General features: G+C 34.9%; 1 protein-coding gene across 2 annotated transcripts in view; it reads left to right on the top strand.

Moving 5' to 3' along the window:
- LOC117180132 (proline-rich extensin-like protein EPR1) overlaps positions 1-10001 on the top strand; it is an 86015-nt gene extending 76014 nt beyond the window's left edge. For both annotated transcript variants that reach the window (XM_033372475.1, XM_033372476.1), the window contains 2 exons: positions 6679-6836; positions 6976-10001. In XM_033372475.1, the coding sequence (XP_033228366.1) occupies positions 6679-6836; positions 6976-8833 (2016 nt within the window). In that variant the 3' untranslated portion in view covers positions 8834-10001. The remainder of the gene's footprint in view (positions 1-6678; positions 6837-6975) is intronic.
- The last annotated feature ends 3318 nt before the right edge of the window (positions 10002-13319 follow it).

Below are 13319 nucleotides of genomic sequence, written 5' to 3'. Positions count from 1 at the left end.
GCTCCAAGGAGATTATGTTGAAAAATAAAAAAAAATTTACCCAAAAAAAATTGTTTTTATACTTCATTCTAAGGACTTATTGAACTACCCTCGTATCTTACAACAAAATTACTATTAGAATCGAAAGAGTACTTTTTTCAACCACTTGTCCCGCTGTGTCGCCCACGTGCCTACACTAATTAACTATTAAGCGGTTTCCTATCTTCACTTGTTCTCGAGATAGAGTATTTGTAAATCAATCCACGTAAAAAGTAAATTATTGAACATTTCAGAATTTTGATAAATGTCTTGCATTACAGAATTTTGATAGAATATCTGTGAATTTTTCCTAACGCCGACCGCCTTATGGGAACATGTGAAATCGACTCTTAAATAAGGAGGCCGAAAAATTCTGTTGCCTAAATTGTTTTACCCTATAACTGTTGACACATTTTTTTAAGGATAAAACTTAATAAATCGTTGAATTCGAAAGAATTTAAGCCATCCGATTTTTTTAACAAACAATTCAGAGATGTTTTTTTAGCCATCTGCAATCAAAAGAAGTTAGGGGTCTCGAATTTTGGCTCTGACTTTAGTACGAGGCTACCCACTCCTAAATGCGTGCGGCGATGAGAAACATACACACACAATGTATACGAAATTGTTTAAACATTAGCACCCTTCGAAAGCAAGTCGAAGAATTTTTCTGGGGAAAGGTGAACAAAGTTCTATTTTTCCGAATCTTTTTCAATATTACGTATCTTAAAAAGTAGAAAATTACAACGTTTCTTACAAGTTCGACAAGTGATTATTGTAAGAATCGCCTGTATAAAATTCCAATTTATATTCACAACTCCATAATAATATCCAACAATTCCTACTAACCACCTCTGACACTTTTAATGGGAAAATTCCTTAGTGTATCCATATTATTATATGGATACACTAAGGAATTCTCAACGTCATAATAATATTCGATAGCCCCGACAATCCACCTTCCGCACTTTTAAGGAAACAATTCCAAAGTTACTCTATGTAAAATACCACAAAACATAATGTCAATTAAAGGTGCTGGTTGTGATTTTTTATAGTTGCTTGTTATTACTGTGAGCATGGTGATATATATTTGATTATTGGAAGGGTGACTGGTGTGAAAATTTGAAATTTGAATATGACTATAAGGTTAGGAATATAACTTATAGTTATCTAAAGGTGAAGCACCCGATGAAGTCCACTCGAAAAATGGCGGGATCACCCAGGGTATGAAGTAAGCTAGAAGTAGTCACAGAAGTAATCACAGTTAGGGATCGTCCATATATTACGTAACACTTTTTTCTTTTGTTTATATCGTTGTGTCTTTCTCAACTTCACATCAATTTCATGCTCGTCTTTATTCAAACAAAAGAAAAACGTGTTACGTAATTTATGGACGATCCCTTATATTAAGTAATAACAGTCGACTATCTGACTCCCTGTATACTCAGTGCATAGTGTTTCGATTAATTCAAAGTCAGTTACAGAGTTGAATTCTAACTAACGAAAAATTCAAAGCTCTGTATTTTGAGGAAAAAATAAATCCTGGAGTAGATATCATATAATAAGTATGCGGGAAAGATGTTGCATTCGTTTATGAGCGTGATTTTTAGGAATGGATTTTCTATCTTTAAAGCAAAGTTACATCATGATTTTTGACTTACTTTCGTGTATATAAATCAATTTTAGTCAAAACTCTACCTAAACAATGCTTTATAGTAAACAAGTGGTAAAGCTTTGTAGATTTCGGCGTTACCGACCGAGTTTGATATAATGTTAGCATATAAAATTGGAATTTCACAATATCTCGTGAAGTTCGTGCTGCGGTGAATCCACGAATTCAGCGGCGCCCATTCGATGGCAACAGAGGAAGAGGCGGCTCCCCCTAACCTGGGGGGGGGGGGGTTTTGAGTTTTAAAGCTAAAAACGCAAAGAATAATAAGAATGATGTGTGCAATATAAAAGAATTTTTAACGAGGGTCTTGTTTTTCCTTCTTTTTTTTCTCGTCAAATATGGATTTTTTACGGGTGAGTGGGTGGTTACGTGAAGAAAGAAGCTTCACTCCCCCAAGCTAAATTTAAATGTGCGCTACTGGCTGCCAGTTACATGCCAGTACTAGCCAATACTGACGCTGTCCTTACATGCTGTAAATTTCCCATTGGGATGCAATAATTCTACGAAAACTTTTCTTTCACATATTAACAAGAAGTTTGAGAGAAATCCTTTCCTGTATTTCAGATCTTAACGTATATGTTGTTCTCGAAAATTTCATTGAACACAACTTTAAATAATGTCCTTCTATAGGTACACTACATAACTTTTGGAGAAAGATGTAGAAAGATACTTATATTATTTGAAGTTACCTGCAAAGTAAATACGAGCATATCCCTCCATTGTTTCCACAACTCTAAGATAGTCGAGAGCTAGCTACACTTTACTTAGCGGAATCTTGTATAATACTTTCGCGAGCGAGCTACATGTGACAAAGTGCAGTGTATCTTCTGATCAAGAATGAAATTCTTTATTATTCACAGCTCGCCCTGATCAATAAAAGTACATTTAACCATAAATATTTCGCGAGCAAACCTTCATCTTAAACTACTGTGTTATTTCATCTACATCACGAATAACATAATGTAAGAAACGCGTGGGTGATGCGTGAGACAATATTATACGATGAATTATTTGCATAGAGTATGATGAACAATTCTTTATACTTGTCTGTTATCTGTGAATTATCCTAATCTTATAATAATTTCAAAATAAAAACAGTTTTCCTAAAAGTATAAACACCCCCAAAAGTAGTTTCATATAAATAATTATTTCACCTAAAAATAAAATTTAAAACTTAATAAAGCTCTGAATCTTCTATAACTTTGGATAATAACTTCCGATTTTTATATGCATTCAAATGAAGGAAAGAACTAAAATAGATAAAGATTTCTCCATATTAGAATATTTTCAATCCGATCTAGCATCTGTAAGATTGGTATTAATTGTATTATAAAATTTAAATGAATCATTATCATCGAAATTTCTCATTCTCTTCCATTCAATATTTTAAACATGTATATTGTAAAGTATAGAATATAAGAATTATAGTTGATCAGTAAATTATTAGGAGAGAAACTGGAAAGGAAGTTAGCGGGATTCAAAACATGGACAATGTATATATGTGCAAGTTAAGTCCCCATTCTCTTTTTTCCTTCTTGGCCACCTATCCACCCTTGAAGAAAACATCACGAGCAACAAAAAAAAAAGAAAAAACGAGACCCTCCTCAAACTTTTTTTTATTTCGTACACATTAATATTATTATTCTACGCATTTTTATCTTTAAAACGCAAAATTCCCCCAGGCTAGGGGTGAGCCGCCCTTCCTCTACACCCGTCGAATAGGCGCCACTGTTGGTAGCCATTACTAGCGCCTGTACTGACATATCTCTGGGATGATAACGCTATTCTCAATTAGCTGCCAATGCTGGCCCAGCACTGAATAGCGATGCTGACTCAGTACTACCTTAATAGCAACATTACAATTGACGTAGAACTGCACCTGTACTAACTAGTACCGCCGCGCAACTGGAAGCCAGTCCTGGTACCTATACTGATACTATACTATATTTAAAAAATGATAAAAGATCATGCAATTGTTATGGGCGGCATCTACTTTATACATTCATCATCATACTACGGCATATCGTCCAAATATTATTTATAATTTTGAAAATGGAAATTTCATTCAAACATTTTGATTAATTTTAACCTTCACAACTGCTACACTCTAACGATACGACAAAAAAGGTATTAAAACAAAATTTATTGATTGCGAGTATTTTGAGTTTAAATATTATTGGTCCTGTTTAGAGTGAATACATATATTACATTTTTAATAGCCTAGCAGCCGGGTTTCTTAACCATTGAAGTACACCTGTGAATTGAGATTCGATGAAAAAGCCATCCTCATAAGCTGCAGCTCAAAAAAGTTGAAACACCAAATTTTGAACTCTCTTTTTCTCTTTAAATATTTATGATTATACGACGCTATATATGAACATTTACAATTTTTGGTGACGGAACTTAAAAATTTAATCGTAAACTTTGACAATTTTTTAATAACTTAATGTTTTAAACTATCGTGTAAGGTTTGGTTTTTAGGTGTTATAGACAATTTTACAACGTTCAGAATTGACATAAAATGTAATTTTTTCTAAACATTCACAAATTTTCATAAAGATGGAACTGAGAATTTTTTTGTTGCAAAAAAAACAGGAAAAAATTACCCCTGTGAAGTTGGCCCTCCAAGTTTCAATTTTTTAATTTTCTTTTTACATACATTCTGCTAACGCTTGTATGCACTTTTTACTCTTTGTACATTTGATATTTTCGTCCTTATCGTCTTGGTTGTCCAGCCAGGGGCAAACTAAACTTTGGAGCCATCCCCCCGAAATTTAAATTTTTCTTTCGGCTAACATGTTTGCGTCGATTGGACTATTTATACACTCAGTATTTTCATTTTCACACTCTTGGTTGCCCAGCTAGGGCAAATACAAAATTCGATTTATCTCCCCGAAATTTAAATTTTTCATTTTTTATTTTTGCTGACTTAGTACGTCGCTTGCACTGTTTATAAATTTAATATTTTCATTTTTTTCCACTAAGTTGCGCAGCTAGTGGCAAACCCCAATTTATAATCATCCCCCGGAAATGTGGATTTCTTAATTTTTATTTACGTTAACGTTTTTACGTTGCATGTAATGTTTTACAATTGATATATTTATTAGATTTATCTGCAGAAAAGCCCAGTAAATGCTTTTAACGCCATAATAATATTTAAAAATCCCAAAAAACCACCTCCCCCCTAGTGCTCTTAACGAAACGGGTCCGAAAATTTTCTATGTAAAACGGAGAATAAATTTTTTAGCTGATAATGGTCATTAATCTAACCTTCAGAAAATTCTAACCTGTGCTTTCAACTCCATCATCATATTCAGAAATCCAAAAAACCCACCACTAGTTATTTTAACGAAATAAATCAAAAAATTCTTTATTTCAAACATTGCATTTTCAAATCGATAACAGTAACAACAGTGACACTAAAAAAGCTACAGATTATATTTCCAACCTCCAGAAAATATTCAGAAATCCCAAAAATACACCCCTAATTTCCTAACAAAACGGGTGCAAAGAGTCTAAACGTAAAACATTTTAGAAATTAAGAAATTTAATATATATAGTCCCATACTTAGCATCGACAACAAAACCAGGCTGCATTTCAAACACTATAAAAATATTCATAAATCCAAAATTCCACCCCTACTATTCTTAGCGAAAAAGGTCCGTAAATTCTCCACGCAAAACAGAAAATAAATTACCTCATTAAAATTTGTCACAAAATTCGCCGTCATAATAATCCAAAATATGTTCCGAACCCTAAGATAATATTCAGAAATCCCAAAAACCCACCCCTAGTACTCTTAACGAAACTGTTCCGAAAATTCGCTATGTAAAACCTTCAATAAATTTTCATATTCAAAATTGAATTATATGTGACTTTCAGAAAAGTCTGAAATATACATTTAACCCTATAATAATATTAAAATATTACAGGAATCCATCCACAATATTCTTAACGAAACAGGTCTAACGATTGTCCCCAAAAATATGAGCCAACAAATTTTTAAAGCGCCTATATTCACAATGATCCTCAGGAAACTTCAAATTGTGTATCCCAGTACTTTTAACGAAATTGTTTTGAAGATTCTCAACGCAAAACAGCCAATACATTTTTCAATAGAAAATAGACCCAAAAATCGGCTTAAGAAATTTCTAGTTTTTGTCCCCAACCCCAGAATAATCCTCCTCAGTTCCAAAGATCCACTCCAAGTACTTCTAACAAACTTGGTCCGAAGATTCTTAACGTAAAATAGACAATGAATCCTTAGATTAAAAAAACTTCCACAAAAGTAAAATTAAAAAAATTTCAAATTAAGTTCCCAAGCCTAAAATATTATTCAGGAACCCCAAAAATTTATACCTCGTAGTTCTTCGAGGCTGTTCAGACCTATGCAAATCGAAAATTTGAAAAATTTCGGGGAAATGGCAATGAATGTTAATTTTCCTCTAGCTGGACAACTAAGTGTAAATAAACATAAATATTGCATGTATAAAATTTACAATTAACGTACAAACAAACTAAAAATGAAAATTTTACAAATTTAAAGTTTGAAAGGGCTGACAAAAAACTTTCATTTGCCCATAGCAGGGCAACCAAGAGGGTCCACACAAAAATATTGGATGTACGAACAACAATAACAACATACAAACGTAAGCAAAAAAAATTAAAAAATTTTAATTGTGGGGGGATACGTGAAGTTCACCCCCCGAAATCAATGTTGCCCCTAATTTGGTAACCAGGAGGGTACATACGAAAATAATGGATGTACAAGCAGTACAAACGACGCACAATCGTACGTAAAATAAGACCGATTTTTTTTAGTTTAAAAAATTATTTTCAATTAGAATAATATATAAACCTCTAAAATAATCAGCGGAAACAAAAATCTCTTGCGCTCCGCTAGGAATCGAATCCATCTCTTCCTAAGTATAAATAACATCTATTATATTTGTCCTACAACTTTTTCTTGAGTTTTTTCATTTTGTTTTAGAGGGTGATCTTGTGGACCGCCATCTTAGTGGCAGTTCTTCCAGATTGTCACGCACATGAAAGGGATAAGAGAGCTATACAAAATGATGCAAGAAATCAAAAACCATTTGTGGGATATATCTATGAACAACCGAACAAGCCGTTCACTCTTCCGACGCAGTAAGTAGGTTTACTAATACCTTCTTTCGGAATAATCAATTACTTTGGATAAACTTAATTTTTGTGTAATATTGCGAATGATATTAATTTCCCCTTTAATCTTTGCAAATGTTTCCTTCATAAATCTGAATTATTTCAGGCCGCCACCAACAAGAACTTCACCACCGCATAATCAAACACGATCACCACCCACTTTAACAAGACCACCGCCATCATCGCCAACGTCACCGCTGCATATTCAGACAAAGCCGCCGCCAGCACCCGTAGGGCCTACGAGTCCACCGATGTCGCCACCATATAGCTATGCACCTCCCCAACAGCCTTTTACACAACCCCCTCAAACTAGACCTTCACCACCGCCTTTAAATAGACCACCTCCAGCCAGACTTTCGCCACCAAAATATAGACCCACACCACCTGAAACTAGGCATCCGCCATCATCTATTCAAAGCAGACCAACAATAGTAACACCGCCACCTTCTCCGAACGTCGGTTACACTTATACTACTCCTAAAAAATTATTCACATTCCTACCTCCAACACCAACATCGGCAAGACCGCCTCCCTCACTGTCAACTAGGTCTCCTTCGACTAAAACACCTCCACCACCACCTCAAATTGTAACAAAACCTCCATATTTTCCTCCTCCAACTCAGCAAACTTCAAGACCTCCTCTTTCTCCAAAAACTTCAAGACCTCCTTCTCAACCTACAAGACCTCCATATATTCCTCCATCAGTACCAACCAGGCCACCCTTTGTTCCACCTCAACCTCAACCTTCGTCAAAACCTCCATCGCCTCTAACTAGACCTCCACGACCTTCAACACAAACTCCCTACTTGCCTCCTCCGCAGCAACCTCAGAGACCACAGGCTCTTCCACCACAAATTCAACCACCATACGTTCCATACTCTCAACCTCCAACTAGGCCTACGTATGTCCCACCTTCTTCACAGTCTTCGAGCAGACCCCCTCCCCCACCACCAACCAGGCCGCCATATATTCCACCACTAGCACATCCTTCAAATGTAACGCCTCCGTCACCTCCTCAAATTGTGACAAGGCCTCCATATTTACCTCCTCCAACTCATCAAACTCCAAGGCCACCAGGTCCTCCTGCTCCGCCGAAAATACCTCCTTATATTCCCCCTTTAGTATCAACTAGAACACCATACATCCCATCTCAAACTCAACCTTCGTTTAGACCTCCACCACCTCAAAGCAATCCTCCACCACCACCATCACATCCAACTACACCTTCACCATCACAAACTAGGCCTCCATATTTGCCTCCTCCGCAAAACAACCAAGGGCCAACTTCTTATGAAGTATATCCTAATCAGCCTAAGCAATCAACCGGGGCTCCTCCGCCACCTCCACAAAACAAAAAACCAGACTACGTATCTCCAGTAAACAGGCCATCACCTCCGCCTCCTCAACCACAAAAAGCTAGACCACTGCCTCATCAACTACCGGTGAAAAGACCTCCACCACCACCTTCTCAGAGACCTTCAAAATCTTCTTTTAGCACAAAGCCACCTGCTTACTTACCACCTGAACCACCCAGCAGAACACATTCTCAAAACTCTAGTAGACCGCCCCCTCAAGCAAGTGGCAGTAAGCAACCTCAAGAAACTAGCAGGTCACCCCATCCCACTCCTCAACCAAATGGTATACCAACATCGTCTCTACCCTCTAAACCCTCCAGTAGACCACTATCTACAGCCCCACAGCCACCAGCTCGACTTCCTCAAGTTTCTCCAAGTCAAAGACCGCCGCCATATTTACCACCTTCTTCTCCGAGGACAACTTATCCCACTGTGACAGCGCCACCCTACCCAACTCCATTATATAGTATAACACCCAGCACATCTGCTCGATCTCCACCAACTGGATATCCAGCGCCACCACCAACCATACCACCTAGCACATTTCGACCAAACCTAGGATACAGTTATCCTATACCAGACTTGCCTTTTGATTTTCGAAAACGTTAAGTAATTCATCGCTTCTGGGTTTGGAATTGAATTCTGAGATCCTAATTTTTTAGAATTAATATAATATTGTGAGTTAGACAGTCAAAGATGCTATTTTCTTCGAAATTTATACGTAGAAATTTACAGTGTCATATGCGTTTCTTCAATCGCCAGTTCAATGTAAAACTTAAAAATATCTAGATGCTTGTTAAATTAAAGATTCTTTATTTTTTACTATATGCGAATAAAATCATCAGACAAGTTTGTATATGCTGACGAAAAACAATCAGTTCACAATATTTTCAAGGTTTAGAGTGATGAAGTCATTCGATTTTTAGATTTACTTAGAAACCGCAAAAAACTGCATAATGAGACAATGGAATAGTTTGTAGCCGTTACTTACAAATGAAGTACTTACTTGTTGCAGTAGAACATAACATAAAAAAACCTAATTCCAGAGCACATTCTTTACAGGAATTGTATGTTTTTTGTAATAAATATGATTTCAATTTGTAATGTATTTCAAGTTTCACACACATCGGCCTTAAGTTAATGAAACGAATTTAAACTACTTTTTTCGTTCATCTGTCAATATACTCGTATTCTAAATTATGAGGGAAACATTGTCAGATTGCAAATTCTTTCAGTGCAGAAACTGTTCTATTTTCATATAATCAAAGAGCCACCCTGGCGGACCGAAGGAACCGAATGGAGCCTCTATACAAAATACCGGTAAGACCCCATTCGGTTCGTTTTTAAAAAACTCGAAAAAAGAACAAAATCAACTTTTCAATTGTTAAAATTCGTATTTTACGTTAAAATTCCCTATAGAAAATCACGGTATAATCGCAATGGTTTTTTTTGCAACAGTAAAAAGTTTTAAAAAAAATATATATACAGTAAGGACGTTTACTATGTAATCATAGGGCATATAATAATATATCTTTAGCATACATTGCAACCCGTCGTGCATCTGTGTAATTCAAAAAAGTAGTGAATAGGCGATTTTAATTCAGTTTTTAAATCCCTCGCACTCGAAGTCTTGCGCTGATTGGTCAAAAGCTTCGAATCTCAGATGACGTGCGAAAAGACGTGCAATCTAATTCCGAAAGAAGATTATGTTCCCCAGGATTCACCACGCATTCCAGATAAATAATGTAGTACGAATTAAAAATAATGTAATACAATATTAGAATGTGTTCACAAAAATTCTCGGGACGTCGTTTCTTTGGGAAATTTTTTTAAAACTTTGCTTGCGAAATCTTTTTTATTAGTTGAAGTCATTGAATTCTTTGAAATCTATAATTAGTAAAAAAATCTTCTAAAATGTTTTGAAACCTTTTCAAATCTTCCAAATGTTTTAAAATCTTTGAAATCTTGTGTACTGTAACATTTTCAAAATCTTTGAAACCCTTTACATCTTTTAAAAGTTTTAAAATCTTTGTGAAATTGTTGGAACTCTTGAAAATTCCGTTATATGGCCATGGCTCATTCTAATTTTGAAGCTGAGTTAATATTGAAGATTTCAGCTAATAGTTTTTATAATTTCTAAGTTAAATATCACAAAAAATGTATACTTTAACATTCTATAGTAGCGTAGACGAAATTTTCAAGGTCGCTGGACACCCAGCTTATAAGAATAATTCGCCGCTTCTTATCTCTCATCATTTGAATCAGATTCATCGTTGCAATTTTTATAATCAAACGGACTACAATTTTCGTTGCAGTTAGTCAAAAGCGTTTGATTGCCATACTTAATTCAATAAGTAAAACACCAGATTTTATCACCAAATAATTACGTACAACCTGAAGATATCCTCTTTTTTAATTAAATAAGTTCAAAGTACAAAACGATTTTGACACTTGTCAAACGTCAAATATCACTAGCGTACCGTTTCATTAGTGAAAACCAACTCTAGTTTTTAAGAAAGTACCTAATGCACTCCCGAATGTATTTGTGAACAATTTTAATGTTGTGTTACACTTTTTTTAAATTCGTAACTACTAATTTTATTTGAAATGCGAGGTGAATCTTGGGAAACATAACCTTTTTTAGAATTAGGTTATACGTATATTTTGCGCACGTCTTCTGAGTCTCAAAGCCTTTGACCAATCAGCGCAAGATCTCGAGCGCAAGAGATTTGGAAGCCGAATTACAATCACCTGTATAGTACTTTCTTGCATTACACCAATGCAAGACGAGTTGCATTGTATTCTAGAGTTTATATCATTATATTCCCTATGACTACATAGCAAACGTCCTTACTGTATATATAAGACGTATAACGCCTGTTGACTGCTACTTACAGGCGACGCGTTTGAAGTGTAGCAGTCAACAGGCGTTATACGTCTTATATTTTTTATAACTTTTTACCGTTGCAAAAAAAAAACTATTGCGATTATTCCGTGACCTTCTATAGGAAATTTCAACGTAGAATCCGTATTTCAACAGTTTAGAATTTGATTTTGCTGTTTTTCAAAGTTTTTAAAAAAGTGACTGAATGGAGACCCATTGGGGTCTTTACGGGTACTTTATAAAGGCTCTATTCGGTTCTTTCGGTCCGCCAGGGGCAGTAGTACGATTTGAACTATTTTTGTAAGACAAAATGTTTGAACTTCATTAAATTAAAGATTACATTTAAAAAAAGAGAATATTTCATTCATAAAAAGTTCTGAAGTATTATTGGACAATTTGGTTAATGAATGCACATTGTAAAGCTTTTTTATCTCATTAAATTTTTCTACATTAATTCTATCAATATTTTTCAATAATGCAGATTGGACCCTGTCGTTTATCACGCCATACATCACGTCCAGGTTACCCTACCGATAGAAATCTCTGAGTATATTCTAAAGATTCTCTAGGGTCAATGAAGCTCAGAGAAATTCTCCGCTTGCACACAGGTAGATATATTTAAAGGTCCAGGTAGCTCTTCTAAATGTTTTAAAGACTTTAAAATGTCCTTTCCGAAATTCAAATAGAAATACTACCATAAATAAGAAGCAAAGAGGCTGAAATTGAAATAAGAATGCGATCATAAATAACAAGCCGAGAAGCTCTATCAGTAGGGTAACCGACACTCAAGGGTCCTTTGTTAAGCTTGCGGATTAAAATTTAGAAGTAGATTTTTAAAATTTCATAGTTAAAAGCCTAAAACATAATAATTTGGAATCTGCGGGTTTCGATGATTTCAGATATGTAACTTTTTTTAATGCTTAAAATTGGAATTAATACAACGTTTCTCGTAATTGAAATGAGATACGCCAAAAAAGACAACAGTTTTGAATTCAACTAGAAAATTGCATATTAGTATATAAGTTATAATTATAAATAAGTATAATGAGAAAATTCATCAATTAAAAATAAAAGTGTTAATAATTTGAAGAGAAATTTCCACTCTTAAAAAGAAGAACTAAAATGACCTTGAAAAGGACCCATATTTCTCATACTATCTCAGAGACTGAATCATTCAAATCGACTTTGCTTAAAGACTCAGATGGGCCACGCTATTTCGCTTGAGAATACTCAGAGATTTCTATCGGTAGGGTATTTTCATCAAATTATAATAAATACACATTTATTGAAAGAAGAAGGATATGTTTTTAAATCAACAATTAATTACATAATATCTTGCAACTTGAGCCATTGAAAGAATCAGCCGTCTCAGAACTAACAGGGAGGATATGATAACCGAAGTGAGTTGAGACTGAAATTAGTTGAGAAGATGTAAGACAGAACATAATTGTCATTCTTCACAAAGTTCACAAAGTAAGAAAAAATTCTGGCACGTTCTAAAACGTTTTTAGAATGTGGTACAGCTTGTAATATTTTTAAGTATTTAAAAATTTCACTTTTACAAGAACATTTGTCTAATGTATTTTTGGTTTAGAAATTCAATCGAGTTATCGCGCTGTTTAATGGCTTTAATTTTAAGGTAACCCTGGCGGACCGAAGGAACCAAATGGAGCTTCTACTAAGTACCCTTAAAGACTCCATTGGGTTCCCATTCGGTTCCTATTTAAAAAACTCGAAAAAAACAGCAAAATAAACTTTTAAATTCTTGAAATTCGGACTCAAGGTTAAAATTCCCTATAAAAGGTCACGGTATAATAGCAATAGTTTTTTTGCAACGGTAAAAATAAAAAAAAAAAAGACGATAAGGCCTGTTGACTGCTACTTACAGGCGATGCGTTTGAAGTGTAGCAGTTAACAGGCGTTATACGTCTTATATATTTTTAAACCTTTCTACCGTTGCAAAACAAAAAAAAAACTATTGCGATTACTCCATGAGTTTCCAATAGAAAATTTAACGTAGAATCCGAATTTTAACAGTTGGAAAGTTGATCTTGCTGTTTTTTTAGTTTTCTTAAAAGGAACCGAATGATGACCCAATGGGATCTTTACGGGTACTTTTTAGAGGCTCCATTCAGTTTCTTCAGTCCGCTAGGGTAACGCAAGTTGATTGCTATTCTATCAATGTATACTATAATTTTTGTAACACTTTAT

Source organism: Belonocnema kinseyi, chromosome 9 (assembly GCF_010883055.1).
Source record: "Belonocnema kinseyi isolate 2016_QV_RU_SX_M_011 chromosome 9, B_treatae_v1, whole genome shotgun sequence".
NCBI classification, from domain to species: domain Eukaryota; kingdom Metazoa; phylum Arthropoda; class Insecta; order Hymenoptera; family Cynipidae; genus Belonocnema; species Belonocnema kinseyi.
Note: the sequence above shows the minus strand (reverse complement) of the source record. Positions and strands in the feature narration are given on the sequence as shown.